At 45.4% G+C, this 18,774-nt stretch overlaps 1 protein-coding gene across 1 annotated transcript in view; it reads right to left on the bottom strand.

Annotated features, from left to right (window-relative positions):
- Positions 1-18,466, bottom strand: part of SUCLG2 (succinate-CoA ligase GDP-forming subunit beta) — a 212,155-nt gene extending 193,689 nt beyond the window's left edge. Inside the window, exon 1 of the mRNA XM_083156025.1 lies at positions 18,318-18,466. Within this exon, the coding sequence (XP_083012151.1) occupies positions 18,318-18,389 (72 nt within the window). The 5' untranslated portion in view covers positions 18,390-18,466. The remainder of the gene's footprint in view (positions 1-18,317) is intronic.
- Positions 18,467-18,774: the final 308 nt, after the last annotated feature.

Here is an 18,774-nt window from a genome sequence, read left to right as displayed (position 1 = left end):
AAGCCAGCCTCATCTAGCCGTCTCTGCATAGCCATGCTGAGCCAAGGCCTATTGTTCTCAGATGCAATACAATGCATAGAACAATATAGTGTTCCTTCTAGGAACGAAATGAGGCAGGGCGCTGGAGGGGCGGACCGGGCACGCCGACGTCAGTACAGGGGGCGTGCCTGGGCCGCCGCGTCACTACAGGAGGCGTGCCCGGGCCGCCGCATCACTACAGGAGGCGTGCCCGGGCCGCCGCATCACTAGAGGAGGCGTGCCCGGGCCGCCGCATCGCACATGGGGGCGTGCCCGGGCCGCCGCATCACTGAAGGGGGCTTGCCCGGCCATGACTACTTCACTGAGCTGCCGGGACGTAGCCATGGCCGGGCAAGCCCCCTTCAGCGATGCAACGGCCCGGGCACTCCGGCGGGACAGACTGCAGGCTGATTTAGCGGGGCTCTGCTAGAGGGGCAGGGCGCTTTTTTCCCATTAAAAATCGGGCAGGGCGCAGCGCCCCGCTAAAACAGCCTAGCGGGAACACTACAATAGAGTAGGGGATTAACAGAGTAACCAAATTACTCACTTAATCCTATGAAAGGGCTAGATAAGGATGGGTGTGTGTGTGTTGTGTGTGTGTGTGTGTGTGTGTGTGTGTGTGTGTGTGTGTATATATATATATATATATATATATATATACACATATATACACACACACACACTAGTAAAGGCTGCTCAAAGCAAATGCTTCAAAGCTAGTAAGGTAGCTAATGTGATAGAGATGTTGGCAGTGTTTCGGTGACACACTGACACTAGACATTTGTCTTGATATCTGCCTCCAATGATTCCTGTAAAAATGAAGCCTCAGCGCCAGATATTGAAGTTTTCATGGGGGCTGCTAAATTATGGTTATGGTATATGGAATCGACTATGTTTAGGTTGACAATGCAATGTCGACCACTAGAGGTCGACGCGTAAAGTTAGGCGCCTATACTTGTTCATCTGCGTTTAGATAGACAGAGAAAGGAGATCGATGGAAGGTAAGCATTGACGGGAACCTGGTCGAAAATTAGCACAGTCAACACGGGTTTTTCGTCTATTTTTGGTGCCGAATGTCAGAGGGTTGCCCGTGGACGTTCGCCATGCTTCGGGTGGGGTGCCTTGCTATGCTCAGCACACTATTATATTCCTACTAGATGTCCACTTGGATAGTGGAGTAGAAACCAAGTGGACCGGCACCAAAAAAAATCCTTTGTCAACTTTGCTACTGTCGATCAGGTTACCGTAGATTCTTACCTTCCGTTAATCTTCCGTCACTGTGGGCAATTCCAACAAAAAGTGGACATGGGTCATGGAAAAAAAAAAAGTTGGGATATTCAAAATTTTGAATATCCCAGTGCAATCAATCATAGTCTATAGCAGTGGTTCCCAAAGTGCGCGCCTAGGCTCCCTGGGGTGCCTTGGAGCACTTGCAGGTGTGCCTTAGGTTGGTGGTTCAAGTTATTAATGGCCAATGAAATAGGCAAAATCAGTGCTTGTGGCTTCCAATTAAGAATATGTGGGTAAACAGAAGTGAATCAGGTTTCTCACCACATAAGTGGACCTAAGGAAAAAATTTAAATCACAACTTATTTAATATCTTTACTAAAACTAGTAACCCTTGTTTTCAGAAAACCACAATAGATAATCAGTGGTTACAATCAGTGTCTGCCTGATAACCATTACTGAAATAAGACAAAATGGCAGCATGTCATGTGACACACTGTTACCAACCGATTTTTTTAAATTACTATAGGCTAGAACCATAGACTATGGGGGGGTATGCAATCCAGGATCACGGCTCTCGATCCCTCCCGACAGCCGTGATCCTGGCTCATTTTCTGTTTGCCGGACAGCAAATCAGCAGACGGGATTCAATGTCCCGCCTGCCGATCAGCGAAAGGGGGTGTGGCCACGAAAATGGCCGTGATGTCGATCTACGTTCGGAATTGCGACAATCCATGGCCGATATCAGCAGAAAATGCCCGACAGCTTTTAAAGTCGGGCTCATTCTGCCATGAACCCTCTTCAATGCTGTCGGTAAAGACAGCATTGAATAGGGCCCCTCCGCTAATTCCCCTGTCGGAAATAGCGGCGGATGATTGGACTGGGAAATTCATATTTTGAATAGCCCCAATCTTTTTTTTTCATAACCCATGTCCACTTTTTTTGTGAAACTGTCATTGATATAAATGAGAATGGAGAGTTCTGTGTTCGGATGATGCATCCAGCCAGAGGTGGGTGGTTATGGCCAAAACACGATGATGAGATATAGTACCTATCTGCAAACATTGTTAGAAAGGTAAATGACCCTGTAGCAGTTAATGCAAGGGGCCTTTTTTCATTTCCTGATTAACATATTTGATGGTTACATCCGTGACTATTTTCTGGTTACATCCGTTACGCATACATTCCTTTAAATATTGGTAATAAGAAAAACTTTTACTAAAACAATCTGTGTGGTGTATGTTTTTTGGTAAAAAGCATGGAATGAATATTTGTTGTAGTTTCAGAGAAATCAGACATGTATTTTATTTCAGAAATTACCATGTCCTTTCCTGGTTACATCCATTACACTTAAACAATGAACTGATTTATAGCAGTCAACAATTGTGAGGCTTGTTCACGCTTCATATTTTTATTCACCAGTGGTAGATACAATTGTGGTAAAATTTGCTTCTTTGTGTGCATTCTAAATTTGTAGCAATCTAGATATTTACCACAAATATTGTATCTTAGAGTTACATCCGTTATTTTGGAATTGACCCTATCTAAAAGCAGACGACCAAGTATAGGTGTCGAACTGGACACAGTCGACCTCTAGTGGTCGACTATGGAATTGTTTCGCTATCCGGATACCGTAAATTATGACCCCTCTAATGAACATCATCTTCATACCATGATTGTAGACTATGGGCTACATTTTGCAAGAAAATAAATTAAAGGAGAAGGATCTGGAGGTTCCCTCTCAGTTAATTGTCCCTTGCATAAGAATACCAGGTTGAACACAGAAAAATATAATCACATAAGCCATCACTTTAAACATTTCGCAGTTACAGGCTCCTATAAAGACAGAACCGTAGCACCTGGCACATGGCTGGGTTTCGCAGCTAGTCCTGGGCATTACCACGGTAAAAAGCGCCTGTCGCATTAAGTAAAGGCATAGCTCTCAGGCGCTTAGAAAGTGAATTGAATCCCCCCTTAGAGTCTCCAGATAAGATTCAAAACGCAAAACGAGAGGCCGCCAAGTACCTGCACAGCCTACATGTTCTACATAAATTAACAATTTGCCGGGATTTTCTTATTTATCAGCCACATTTAATTTGTTTTTGCAAAATTAAGACCTGTTTTCATGAGCAGCTGTTAAGATGTTCTCCAGCACAAATTAATTTGTAATTAATTTGCTTGGCTCTGTAATTTGGTTCCCAAGTCATTCTAAGCCAACACGTATAATGTACTGCCTAAAGATCAGCAAACAAACATAAAAACGCCATTATAATAATTAAAAGATCACAGAAAACTCGGTTTCTGCATATCCTGCAACTAAAGATAAAAAAGGAGCCCAAAAAGTGCCAGCGCCTCTTGAAACGGGTTAATGAATATTCCCGATGCTTTAGAAAACAGACAAACATCTGCAGACGTCTATACCGCTTCCCTCTCTTAACTTTTTATGATACGTTTGTGCATAGTTCTCTCCCTGCATTAGCAATCAGCCTGGAGATCATTTTGTGAAGGTTACTTGCAATGTAATATGTCCGTTAAATAGCCTCTATTGTCTCACTGGCAGCTAATGGCTTACTCCCCCTTAAGGTAAACATAAAAATTGCGAATAAATACTTCTTTTCACAGATGAAGAAGTCTTCGGCGTTACAGTTGTGCTGAGCAATAGTGGTCTTATTTCTAAAATGTGACAGCCCTACTGCAGCCTGCAAAATGTCTCGGGACAATGCTGCTCTGTCTATGACATCACAGTTAGAGGCACTGTCTCAGACTCGGGTCACAATGGTATTAAAAGGCGGCGATTTTCAGGTTTTTTTTATTTATTTTTTAAACCAGTTCGGTGTTTGTGAAATTAAAGTTCAAGAATTGGTTGGAAATGCTCAAACTTAAAAAAAAAATAAAAAATATTCGAGGACAATGAAAAGAAACATAGAATTTGATGGGAGATAAGAACCGCTTACCATATATGGGTTATTTATTGTACTGAAGGCCAATTAACCTACCAGTATATTTTTGGAGTGGGGGAGAAAACCGGAGCACCCGGAGGAAACCCACGCAAGCATGAGGAGAATATACAAACTACAGTTAGCGCCATGGTGGGACTTGAACCCATGACCTTAGTGCCGTGAGGCAGTAATACTAACCATTACATCATCAGTCTTGTTTCACCATGTCCAAGAAAGTGAATCCATTTCATGTTTTCTAAACATCATAAGTTCCATTCTGTATCGAACACAACTGAGACACTTGATTTGGTGAAATTTGATCTATTTTCAAACATTTCTACTTTAGTCTGCACGATCACCTCTGGAAATATTTTCCTAGCATATGACGACCTCCCAGCTGAAGCATGAAGCCATTTTTCAGGGGCTTCTGAACAAGTATACCCACTTATGCACATATCTCCATAAGCAAACACAGGGTGTGTTTCCAGTGGCCTGGAAAACCCCTATCCACCAGCAGCTAGAATTATGACATGAACAGTAGTATACAACACAATTTTACTACAACTGTACACACAACATCTAGTATAATGGGCAGAATGGAGCTACTGTGTATACCCAGTGGCAGCAGCTTCTCCTATCAAGTCTACTGTGAGCGTAGACCTGAGCCAGAAAGCAGCTGCCAGCTAAAAGAGATCGGTGCTTTAACAGAAGGTGGGAGAACCGGTTTGGGGATGGGGGAGGATAATTCTTCATTAGGATGCCAAGGGATTGGCATACCTATGCACATAGTGTTCATTCTAGCACCCTGCTCCTTGTAAAATCCTTGTAGTTCCTCCTTCCTGCCTGGGGTGTCGCTGTCTGCTGAGGTACTTCAAGAACAATGTTGAGATACAAATCGGACTGTTGTAGAAACACCACCGCAGACAGCGACACCACAGGCAGGAAGGAGGAACTGCAAGGATTTTTCAAGGAGAAGGGTGCTAGAATGAAGACTTTAATCTGATTGGTTGCGATGGGCAACATCCCACCTTAGTAAATTTACCTTTCATAGTGATTCCTAAATGTCAAGATGAAGCAAGCCTTTTTCCTTCTGGTCCATGGCAGGTTTTAAGTCTTCGCTAAGCTTGCATTAGGACACCTTGGGCGCGGAATAACAGTGAAACTCCCCCTCTGCCATTGCAGTACTGTAGCTCTACAGTTTAGTCACAGCGCACAAGAGGTGGAACTAGAAAAATCTTCTTCACTAGCTCCATATGTTGAACAGAACATCTCCACGTGTTAAGGGGGAGACAATGAGGCACAGGTGCAACTCCCAATAGAGTTCAAACTCCCCCATCTATCCCCAATTTACATCTCTAATGGTTTAAATAGCTTATGTTGCACATTGAATTATTCGTTGCTACCGTAGATACTATTACGCCAACTCGTTGCAACTATGCATCAAAGATGATGCGGCAATTACAGTGAGACAGCAATGATGCGAGAGCCTAGAAATTCCCTACTGGGTGCGCTGTATTATAGCTGAATGGATATTTTAGAAATTTTCATGTTGAGCAGGTCACGAAAGAATAACTCTCCTAAAAATATACAACTCCGCACCCTGCTGAATTCAAAGAGGAGGAAACCAGAGGGGATCTCATCCATCTTAAAAACTTACAGATATTACAATAAAAAAAATAATAATTCAAAAGACTGAAGGAAAAAAATAAATTTCAATGAAGAAGAGGAACGGAAAGACGCCTCTTCTGTAGAACTTAATCTGATTGAGTCCCTAATGGTATTTGTGTTGTAGGACAACCTTGGGTAGAAGGGAGGAGGGGGGGGGGGGTATTATTTTAATGACATTCAGAAAGGTGATATATAGTGGAAGACTTTAATATTCCCCTGATCCCAAATAGAAACAGATCTCTCCTCCCCCTCCAAACACCCTCTCCATTCTGCCCCACACTTTTCCTCACTCCCCGGATGATGGTAATAAATGATTTATAGGATTCCTGGTACAGTAAGCACTCTAGTACCATGGATTTATATTTGTATTCCTGTGTGTGCATCCTATTCACATACTAATATGCTACTTTCTGATATACTGTAGACACTTCAACCTTCTAAATATTGAAATACTTCCTGTTACTTGGTCCATTCATGCCCCTCTAGTATGGAAGGGAGGACCGATAGCTAAACCTTGGCACCTCACTGGATATAAAATCCTTGAAGATCGAGAAACATACACGGCCTTAAATGTCATTATCCAAACACTTCGAAGAACACCCCAGTGTTTCTCAAAGCAGCAGTGAGGATAAGTAAACTCAACTCTGAAATACTAGCATATTGTGAAACTCTAGTTGTCCAAAGACCCAACTAATTCTACAGATGCCAGCAAGAAATTAATTTAGCTCATCCTCTTATACATTCAAGGGGTATCCAGATGCCTTAATTAGGTCTATAGTTAATAGGCTGTCTCCGCTGACATGCATTTGGTCAACACGGTCAAGATGGCGCCGCAAATAGCTGCCTAGGAACTGTGCACTCAGCCATATGTAACCCCACATCTCCTGAGTGATAACTGTACTGTCTCTGCTGTAACGGTGTTGTCTTTGCTCATACTGGGGCAGATGTATTAAGCCTGGTGTAGAGATAAACTGGAGATAAAGTAGAAGGAGATAACGCACCAGCCAATCAACTCCGAATTGTCATATTTCAAACACAGCTGATTGGCTGGTGCTTTATCTCCTTCCACGTTAACTCCAGTTTATCTCTTTGCCAAGCTTAATACATCTGCTCCAAAGTTACCTACCTGGCTGCTGCAGGTAGGTAACAGTATGGCGCCGCTGATGGCTGCCTAGGCGCTGTGCAGCTCGGGGGATATATATTCCCTGTGTGATAACTGGACTGTTTTTGCTTATACTAGTACCTGCCTGGCTGCTGCAATGACCAGTGGCGCCGCTGATGGCTGCCTAGGCGCTGTGCTGCTTGGCAGGTATGTGTTCCCTGTGTCTATATCCCCAGGGTACTTCTAGCCTATACCTGTATGTGTTCGCATATCTGTCACTGCTTAACTGTACCTAACTGGCTGTTGCACAGCAATCCAAGTCAAATTCCTAGTATGTGCAAGTTTACATGGCCAATAAAGTTGATTCTTATTCGGTTCAATTTTGTCACTTTTACAAACATTACACTGAGCAAACTGATGCAGTCCAAAAATTTAAATGAAAAATAAATTTTGGGAATTTCTCAAGCTTTAGATTCAAAACTTTTTGGTGCTGGGCTCTCATGATATATACACCTTTGATTGTTCATCTGTTTAACGCTAAGAATTAAAGAAGTCAAGTTTTAAAGACTAGGGGCCAGGTGTAACAGCCTCCGAGTTGGGTGGCTATGTGAGATGCCGGATGAACTCAGAGGTTTTTTTTGGGTACTCTTTACCTAGAACGGCGCCCATCGCGGTGATCGCGACATCGCGGGCAGCACATAAACGGCCGCGACGCGATGCCCGCGATCACCGCGATTTTCTCATAGGGAACAATGTTAAAAAGCCTAATTGACCGCGATTTTGCATTCAATGCCTCAATGCCCGCGATTTTCCCATAGGAATCAATGTTAAATGGGCTACAGAGCCCAAATAGCCCCAATTAACCCTTAAATGTCCCCCCAATTTTTGTACGCCACCCCACAATCCACGCCAACCCGAAGCGTGGCGAGCGCAGCGAGCCCACGAGGGGCGGCGGTACGCGTCCTCCGACCTTTTCATGCCCTACTATCCACGTCGGCGTGGAGTTGAGAATAGAATAGTGTGGCGAGCGCAGCGAGCCACCGAGCCCGAAGCGTGGCGAGCGCAGCGAGCCCCGCGAGGGGACGCGGATACCTTCACAGTTATACGCGTCCCCTCGCGGACTTCACAGGTGTCCGTGGCGACGCGGACACCTGTGAAGCCCGCGAAGGGACGCGTTTACCTGTGAAGGTATCCGCGTCCCCTCGCCACGCTTCGGGCTCGGTGGCTCGCTGCGCTCGCCACACTATTCTATTCTCAACTCCACGCCGACGTGGATAGTAGGGCATGAAAAGGTCGGAGGACGCGTACCGCCGCCGCTCGCCACGCTTCGGGTTGGCGTGGATCATGGGGTGGCGTACAAAAATTGGGGGGACATTTAAGGGTTAATTGGGGCTATTTGGGCTCTGTAGCCCATTTAACATTGATTCCTATGGGAAAATCGCGGGCATTGAGGCATTTTACAGTAAAATCGCGGTCAATCAGGCTTTTTAACATTGTTCCCTATGGGAAAATCGCGGGTACCCGATTTTGATGTACCCGCGATTTACCCGCGATTTTTTACCCCCGACGCCCGCGATTCTGATCGCGGGCGCCGTTCTAGGTAAAGAGTACCTTTTTTTGTTTTCTTTTTAAAGTGGCAATCATTTACATGGCATGGTTTTACCTTGTAAAGGATTTCCCCTTTAAAAAAAAAAACTTGTTCGGCCGGCCGGCATCCCACACAGCCGCCCAACTCGGAGGCTATTGGATCTGGCTCTACCTGTTTAAAAATAATATCGCTGTTTCAGATTTAAATGCAACTCTAATTAAGGTACTTGTGGAGTATCACGGCTCCCACGACCTTCATCGTATGCTGATTGTATGCTAAAAATCGCATCGCATGCGGTCAAATCGCATGCGATGCGATGGCACCCGATTTTGCACTGAAATGCATCAGAATGCATTGAAATGTGTATTAAACTTGTGAAATGCCCCCAAATGCCATTTTTCATAGTGCACCACCCCCACTATCAACGTGAACCCGAAGCGTGGCGAGCGCAGCGAGCGCGCGAGGGGTAGCGGTACGCGTCCTACGACCTTTTCATACCCCCACTATCCACGTCGGCGTGGAGTTGAGAATAGAATAGTGTGGCGAGCGCAGCGAGCCCCGCGAGGGGACGCGGATACCTTCACAGCTATATGCGTCCCCTCGCGGGCTTCACAGGTATCCGCGTCCCCTCGCCACGCTTCGGGCTCAGTGGCTCGCTGCGCTCGCCACACTATTCTATTCTCAACTCCACGCCGACGTGGATAGTGGGGGTGTGAAAAGGTCGTAGGACGCGTACCGCTGCGCTCGCCACGCTTCGGGTTGACGTTGATAGTGGGGGTGGTGCACTATGAAAAATGGCATTTGGGGGCATTTCACTAGTTTAATACACATTTCAATGCATTCTGATGCATTTCAATGCAAAATCGGGTGCCATCGCATCGGATGCCATCGTATGGCATCCGATGCGATCGCATACGATTTTTGAGCTAAAATGCTCAAAAATCGGTAAAACATCGCATCGCATCGTATGCCATCGTATGCCACTACATATGGCATACGATGGGAGTTGTGATACTCCACAAGTACCCTAATTAATACACTCAATAAGATTGGACTGACCACATCGGGGTCTAACAGCAAAGCAAAATGTATACTCCAAACACAATATCCTCATTTATAGTGAGCACCTTCCACTAGCTTTAAGCTCTAATAAGACAGAGGGCTCCCTTTGTACTTCGAGGCATTATCCGATTCTAGATGGCCCTGGTGAATTGGTGTAACATTTTATATCATTACCTTGTTGCTCATTCTAAAGGTCACTGCAAATTGCAAACTGGTGCAGATATATCAACAAGCAATGCCACCTCTAACATAGACCCATTCCGACAAAGATCACCAGCATCTATCTCACTGTCTACATACTGTACTGTAACGTTTAATCGGCTACTCAATTCCCCACCATTAAAAAAAAAAAAAAAAACATTAAAGTAAATACCAGAATTTATGGAGAACATAAAAACACATTCACAGATAATTTTTTTTTTAAGACGCACATAAAAAGGAGGAAGGAAAAAAAAAGCTATATGAAAAGAAATAGACTATCTAGCCTCTGGCTACAATTCAGCCAGTCACCTTAAACACAAACTTAAAGCAAAAACTAAAAAGGAAAACGCTTTGCCAGTCAACAACGGTGAAGTTCCTGGCTGGTATCGTTTTCCATGGTTACGTCGTCGTTTTTTTGACCTTCAAATCTTACCATTTCCGAGGATCTGGGTCTATGATGATGCTATGAAGCATGGTTGGTGACCTTGTACAGGTTTTTATGTTGGGTGTTTTTTTTTTAACCGAATTTGATAGGCTTTTTATCAATGTTCTCTCCTGTGTGGTCTGCCCTGTGTTAGGGGTAAACTTGGAAACTCCAAACCTAGGCCGATAGCTGTGTAAAAGTTTAGTTTTCATAGATAAAATATTGGTACAATTTTAACATACTCCTTTATATGCAACTTGATACCATCGGACCCCCTCTGAGAGGGTGGGGTATATTAAATCCACAAGTCTAGGTCAACATTCACAAGGTTGACACAGGAAATAGGTCAACACCAGGAAGAGGACATTGTGCTTTTATTTTTTTATTTTTGTAACCTTTTGAGCATGCCAGCCATTCCTGAAACCCTCCGATACCCCTGGTCACGAAGTAGGGTATTCTTACCATTCCACTGCCCTTTGTTATTTTATAATTATTGAATTCTAAATAAACTTTCAATTAAAGGTGGGGGAGGGTGGTATACTCCATGATGAGATCAAGAGGCGGTCAGTGTAAAGGGACCTACACATGGTGGGGGATTTCAGGGCATTTTCTAAGAGATCTCACTAGATCGCTTAGAAATTGCTCTTACATTGCTTCATGTGTAGGGCCATGGTGACAGTGACGCGAGGCCCTGTGCGTCACTATCGCCCGGCGATTAATATCTCGCATGCTGGATAAATCTAGTGAGAATACCGGTCAGTGCCAGTGTTCTCACCGGAGAACACTGTCCCTGACGATCTTGCCGAGTCACCTACAATGCTCAAATCGCTCAGCAGTCGCCTGTGTATAGGCCTTTTAAGTATCAAAGAAATACTGGACAAATACTGCAGTATCGCAGCCGTACCAGCATATCTAGGTGGCCAATCTCTAGGGGGACAATCTCTGATTTGTCCCCTATATATCCCCAAATATGGTCTAGAGGAGGAGGAAGTTAAGTGGACACAAGGCTGGATTTTGCTTATTGAAACTGGGTCCAATAACCCTATGTAGATTTTTTTTTTTTTAATGTTCTTTGCAACAAAAAAATAAAATAATAATAATAATCACATCCACTGTGAAATCAAATACAACGGCTACAGCACAGATTACACGGTTAAGGATTTTAATGCATTTTTGTCTGAAGTGAATCTTAAATAAAAGCTGCTTATTTTACTTTTATTTATTTTTTTAACATAAACTTCCCCTTGAATCTATTAATTTAATCACTATTATTGGATCAAAAAATAGCTTCCAGCATCGCCTGTGCTACAGGACCAATTTAATGTTTACTGCCTGGTGGTTTAATTACAAGCCTTCTTTGTGTCCTGGGGTACAAGGATAAGGATAAAGATATACATTACCCGGTTATAACAGATTTACTATACGAATCAACAACAAAAAAAGTAAGAAAAGGGTTTTCATTCTTATTTCTCTCCCAACAGTGCATACAATACAAGGCTCAGCGACCAAAGGATTGACTTGTGTGACTTCTCCACTCTGAGAAATCACACACAACCCCCCCCCCCCTCCCCCTTAGGTCCCTGGTGGTAGGATTGCATGCGATATGTCGTATGCGATTTGTTTTTGCATACGATATATCGCTTGCGATCCCAGCCAATCATTGCCAGATCCTATCCAACAGATCACTTCTGCAGCCGGTGTGACTTGCAGGCTCCGGTCCGATGCACGCAGGAGCACGCATCGCATTGGACCCGCTATCAATCACATGTGATTTGGATGCTTGTCATGTGGTTGATTGCCGCAATCCAATCGTATAAAAAAAGAGCCCAAACTGCATGCAAACCGCCTAGTGTACGGCCAGTTTAAGTGCCTGATTCAAAGGTGGACGCAGGAGTGATTGGTGCTCACCTTCGGAAGGTATGCAAATAATGCAGGTATTGCCCACCTGCGGCCTTCCGACCCACCACATTGTACGAACGTCGGGCATCTGAGCAACCCTAAGGTTTCTCAGAATGCCAGTTACAACTACGCAGGCTCAAGAATGGGGCTGACCCGCCTCCCTTCTCCCCACCCCATAACTCCTGCAGACTGTCAATCACCCAATGTCAGATGACCAACGACACAAGCTCAGTGCGGCTCCTGCGTACGCAAAGACGACAAATCGGCAACTCGTTGCTGACTCGAAACACTGTTAAAGGCAAATTTACTAAGATGGGACTTCTATTACAGATGGGATATCTCCCAAAGCAACCAATCACATTCTGCTTCTTATTTTTTTTAGCCCCTTCTAGAAGACAATAGATACAATCTGATCGGTTGCTATGGGCAACATCCCATCTTCAACAGAACTCCAATATTAGCAAATGTACCCCCTTTGTACCACAACAAAAAAAAATGCACGTATGCAACGCCCCAGAGTGAATGCCTTCCACCCAGCGTTTCATGGTCATGCCCACAAAAACATTGAGGGCGCTCACAGAAATGCTGGGCGGGCCCGTCAGAATGCAGGCGTGTCCTTGCCTGCTTAGGGTGGGCTAAAGTCACATGACTTTAGCGCTCGCCCCCAATTCGACGGAATGCGGCGATCTGGAAAGTATAGGCTTACTTTTCAGAGCGAAGGCTGGAAAAATAATTTGATGGTGTGCGACCATCAAATTATTTTTCTTCCTTGCGGCCGCGTGCACATCCACCTGCTTGGTAGTGCGGGGATTCGCTCGTGCGTGCGTTCAGCGGGGTGGCTCTTACCTGCACACTAGGCAGCATATATTCTGAATCAGTCCCTGTATGAGAATCATACAGTATGTTCCCTTTAATTGCGCACTGACATTTATTCTGTCAGTTGCTCCCAGACTGGGATACCTGCTCTCTACCGCAGGATTTGCTCCCAGATCAGCCTTTCTGGATATTCAAAACTAGAACACCTTACCTACATTTCTATCTGCAAAGTCTGAAAATACATTTCCATCCCTGACCTAAAAATGGAACAGCGACACCAGCTCACACGCGGACTGCTGTCACAGGTGCTGCGCCAGGAGAAATGCACTCCTGACACTGGAAGTTAAATATACAGTATGCCAGGCACCAGCATTTGCATCCCTGCAAGTCTGTCTGCAAGTTTCTAACTTTTACGGAACTTAAGAAATATAAAAATTCATATTCCTTGGATAACGCAAACAGCAAGATGTAGATCTTAATATTTCATGAATGCAACGACATAATCCAATTCAGTGTAGTTCCGCTCTCCCAATTACAGTATTTCACATTTCCTGATGCCAGTATTTATTCTACAAATGCTTATATTCATTTTCAGGTCTCCTCTGTGTCTTCTTAGCCCTTTTCACTCCAATGTAAAGCAGGATACACATTAGACAACGGTTCCCATTTGGTTCCCGTCACTGACGACGGGAACCAAATTGTGGCACATCGAACAAGATTTAAAAATTTGCCATGGCACACCATTAGTTCCCCATGGGGAAAAAAACCTGGTCCCCCAAGGTAAAAAAAACAAAACAATTTGCTACCCACATAAAAAAAAAAAAAAATCACAATAGCCCCCACATTCACAAAAGTTTATAAGTTTATTACACAGGAGGCAGCTGAAATGATATGACATACAATCATTAAAGTCCCTTCTAGTTAATTTTAGCAAGTTAAGCACCCCATACACTACTGCACTACAAATCCCAGCATGCCCTGCTACGGATATGCTATTTGACCAAGCTAAAACGGATGCAGGGCATGCTGTGATATGTATTTCAAAAACAGCTGGAGGGTCAAAAGGTTCTCCATCATTATTTAGAGCAAGCTTTTCAAGAATTTTGTTTCAACTGCCTAAAGCTGGTCAAACGAAATCCCTAATAAGTGCTGGCATCTGGGCTAACCGGAAAACCCTGGTGAGTAATTCTATCCACTACTGTGGTAATTCTATCCACTACTTCTATTGAGCGTATCCTGCCACCATTTATTGTGATGTGCTCCTTCTACCTAGAGCTGCCAGGCAAAGGATCAACTGCCACTCCTGAGCAGGAGGTATCGGGCACAGGGAAGTGTCATTTCTTACACCAGGCACCATAATAGCACGGATATACAGATGCGTATTAAGGTCACACACTTTTGCTACTGATTGGGTTGCTCTCTCACCTTGATAGCACCCATAACCCAACATATTTACAAAGGGTTTTCAAGGAAGGTTACCAGTAACACTATCCCCGAGGTTGATGATTAACCAGAGTAATCTTTAACAAGAGAGAAGCAGCCTTTGATACTAGAAATGAGAAAAACAGAACTCAGCAGTTCCTACAACAACGAACTGACGTGCACGATGTAGTGTACGAGGCGAGGGCAATAGCAGCTCATTGCTTCTGAGCAATTTACTCAAGAAGCAGAAAAGTTTCCCATGTTCTATAGGGGTTACGGTCATTAGGTCAACATTCAAATGGTCGACTAAACATAATAGTGTTCATTCTAGCACCCGCTATCTTTGGAAATCCATGCAGTTCCTCTTCCCTGCCTGGGGTGTCGCTGTCTGCTGTGGTGTTTCTAGCACAGGTCTGGTTTGCATATCAGTGCTGATATACAGACCACACTGTGCTAGAAGCACTACAGCAGACAGACACCCCAGGCAGGGAAGAGGAACTTCATGGGTTTTTAAAGATAGAGGGTGCTAGAATGAACACTACATAAATTGAATAGGTGATTAGTGTTCCCGCTAGGCTGTTTTGGCGGGGCGCTGCGCCCTGCCTGATTTTTAAAGGGCAAAATACGCCCTGCCCCTCTAGCAGCGCCCCGCTAAAACAGCCTCACGGGGAAGCCCAGCGCTGCCGTAGATGGCGATGCCCGGCGCTTCCCAGGCAGGACAAGCGACTTCGGAGAGGCCGGGCACGCACCTCTTGTGATGTCAGCGGCCCAAGACCGCCCCAAGCTGTGACTTCGGCAGGCACGGCCCTCCCCCCGGCGCCCTGATGTGCCCTAAAGTGGACAGTCCTATACATTCACATTCTGCAACCAATAACAGATGGAGCACAGCGCTGGGCTTGCAGTCATTGTGAAACAAAGAAAACGAGAAGCAAATAATACATTGACCTATTGAAGAGGGGTGAAGGCTTTACAATAGTATCTGCCCTTAGATATCTGGGAAGCTCTGTAAATGTTTAGATAATCCATCACAAATTTCTTCTTGCATGCTGCCCATGAAAATGGCCGAGGCGCTTTAGGTGGACATGGACAAGTTTTATGTGTTTATGTCGACATGGACACCATAGAAGTTGTACCGCTCAGCGCATTATATATTCTCCCGGTATGCCCAGTGGGATTAAAAAAAGTCGGTTAAAAAAAAAAAAAAGTCATAAAAAAGCTTATGTTGACCCGTCTCCATTTCGACCATCTACGCAAATTGACCTTTTGCTTATGTCAACCTTTTTCACGTGTTGACCAAGACTTATTGGGTGTCGACCAAATGAAAGCATAGCAACCATATACAGTATATGAGCAGTGCCCATAAAAACAAGCTGCAAGCTCTTAAGCCGAGATGGGCACCAACGTAATGTTTAATGTACGCAAAGCAGGATACAATGTATGTTATGCAAGGGCAATGGGTACTAGAGGTGACCGAATAATTCCAGATTGTAGAGGATTGTGATTAGTGTTCCCGCTAGGCTGTTTTAGCGGGGTGCTGCGCCCTGCCCGTTTTTTAAAGGGCAAAATGCGCCCTGCCCCTCTAGCAGCGCCCCGCTAAAACAGCCTGGTGCCTGCCCGACTCCTTGCATGGGGAAGCCCAGCGCCGCCTTAGACGGCGATGCCCGGCGCTTCCCCGGCATCAAGGCACCTTCCCCCAGCATCTTCAGCGTGGCCGGGCCGGCCCACTTTAGTGACGCCGGCGGCCCGGCCCGCCCACTTTAGTGACGCCGCTGGGTGGGCCCGCCCACTTTAGTGACGCCGCCGGCCCGGTCCGCCCACTTTAGTGACGTCGGCGGTCCGGGACCGCCCACAAGTGTGCCGTCGGCTGCCCTGGCCCGCCCCCCGGCGCCCTGCCCGGCACAATTTCTAGAGGGAACACTAGTGATTTTGTCCAAAGTCTCTTACTCGCTGCCCAGCCGCAGCGAGTGCACACACCCCACCCCGACACATCCCCTCGCATGTGCCTGCAGCAGGGAAAAGCAATCGATGGTCGGCGACCATCGAATGATTACCCCTGCCTTCGCAAATATGAGTCAGCGGGACGAAGACAGGGCGAGCGGCTGATGTCATGTGATGTCAGCTGCCTGTCCTGACACATCTCTTCCCACCCGCAAACCCATGGGAATGCCCATCATTTTCATGGTGACGCCCACCAAACGCCGGTCGTTCCCATGGGCAACCGAATCAGAATCAGCTTTATTGGCCAGGTATACTTGCGTATACTAGGATATTTGTTTTCGGTTTGCTGTGCAGCAGCCAGGTGGGTAACAAGTAAACAGCGTACAGTATAAACAATAAACAATATAAACAGGTGGGGAAACGTACAGTCATATAGAAAGTTATTCCAAGGGGACACTGTGTTAGATTATGTGCAAAGGTTTATGGCGCGACTGGACAGTGAGGTGTTCATGAGTGCACGTGTCAGCAGGTGAACCGCTTGAGGGAAGAAACTTTTTAGGCTTCTGGTGAACCTGGTGGGAATAGCCCTGTAGCGTCTGCATGATGGCAGCAGATTAAACAAGCCATGGCCAGGATGTAGTTGGTCCATGACTATCTTCGTTACCCGCTTTTTTGCTCTGGACAGGTACAGGTCCTGGACAGAGGGAAGGTCCGTCCCGATGATCTTCTCCGCAGTTCTGACTACCTTTTGGAGTCTGCATTTGTCTCTCTCGCTGGCGGAGCCGTACCAGACCAGTATTGAGGACACCTGAGCCGGCCCCCACATGCCCCCCGGGCCCGCACCACTCCATGCGAACGGTCCAGTGACACTGCCAATCACTGCGGAAGTTCGCAGTTGGGGGTTTGCGCCTGCGACCATCGGGGCAGCGGTCAATTTCGGTTCACTGCGAGTGAACCATAATCGAACCCCTAAATGGGCTCACTAGCAGCAATCGTTCCAGCAATGGACTGGTTTTACCTGCACATTCCAGTCACCCTCTCTGCTTGGTCCGCCTCGGACAGCTACACACTGGAAAAACTTCTCCCAATATAATATGATTACAACTATTACTTTCATATATATGGTCAGATTTTTTTCAAAATTGATCAACTTTGTTTTTTGTTTTTGTACTTTAGTATTAAAGACCAGATTTCCCGTGAAAACCCTCCCCCCCTAGATGGGATCTGTGGTGATCATCTGTTGATGCTGTTTGTTTAAAACTAATACAAGTCTTAAGATTGACATTGTTTTGGGATTCCCAGAGATTCTGGTGCCCAAAGAAGGGACACAATTGCATATACAAAAATAATGAGAACCAGTTATAGAGTATAGGGCCGTGACAGCTTGCATGACCTCTGCTCTATACTCCTGCACAACAACATCAGGTATCCAGCACAGGCCGCACAGCGCTCAATGCTAAACGCCTGAAGGTCACCAAGCAATATACATTGTCACTAACACAGACGTGCAGACAAAACAAGCCCAGAGCACCTATTATCCCATCCCAGAGCTGTACGAAAAACGGAGAACAATTAGAAACCAGAGTGAATGCCTTCATTTATTACAGTGACAGAAACATTATTATTATATGGAAATCCTGAAATATGTCCTCTTATATAAAAGTAAATGTGCTGTTTGCACATACAGTATACAGACAACACAGACTGTATACTTACATACAGGGGGAACAAGCATGATATAATTAATAACATATTTACTTTTATTTGCTTTAATGCAAAAAAATAAAAGGTCAGCCTGTGAGTGTGTCACCAGTGCATGCTGCATTGTGTAGTAACTACACACCCACTTCACCCTGCCTGCCAGTGACAGCTGCTTCAAAAGCGATCGCAGCTGCAATTGAGAGAGGGAGACATGTCTGTAGCTGGCTGCCCGGCCCAGTGTAATACAGCCGGGCTGGACAATGCCCAAAATACCGTTCTGCACCAGCTACAGAGATCCCCGCCGCGTCTCACCTTAGTTCTCCCCAGCAGGAATGACTTTGAGGGTAAATCCTTCAGCACTTGCCGCACCATGGAGGCCGCCATGTCTAACCGGAAGAGAGTGAAAACCTTCACATGCACAGCTGCTGCCAGTAGTGTGACGTCAGAGTCCGGGCAGCGCTCGTGGCAGGGCCCTAGCAGCCGATTGGCTGTAATGCACATACCCTGCCACTCCTCCTCCCACTTTATATAAAGACCCTGAGTTGTTGTTATTACACATGGGGACAGTTAGAGGTAGATGTATAAGTCCATTTGCTTAAATGTTTACAGTGATCACAGGGTGAAGTCAGATTCATGTGACTATTGGGTAGGAATGGAATTGTGTACAGTGTCTAGTTTGACACAATGTCGACATACAAAAGTCGTCATTGCCAAAAAGTCCTCTAGGGAAATGGTGACATGGAAAGGAGGTCACATGAAACTGTCAACA

The sequence above is a fragment of the Crinia signifera genome, chromosome 8, assembly GCF_055691185.1.
Source record: "Crinia signifera chromosome 8, ASM5569118v1, whole genome shotgun sequence".
NCBI lineage: Eukaryota > Metazoa > Chordata > Amphibia > Anura > Myobatrachidae > Crinia > Crinia signifera.
Note: the sequence above shows the minus strand (reverse complement) of the source record. Positions and strands in the feature narration are given on the sequence as shown.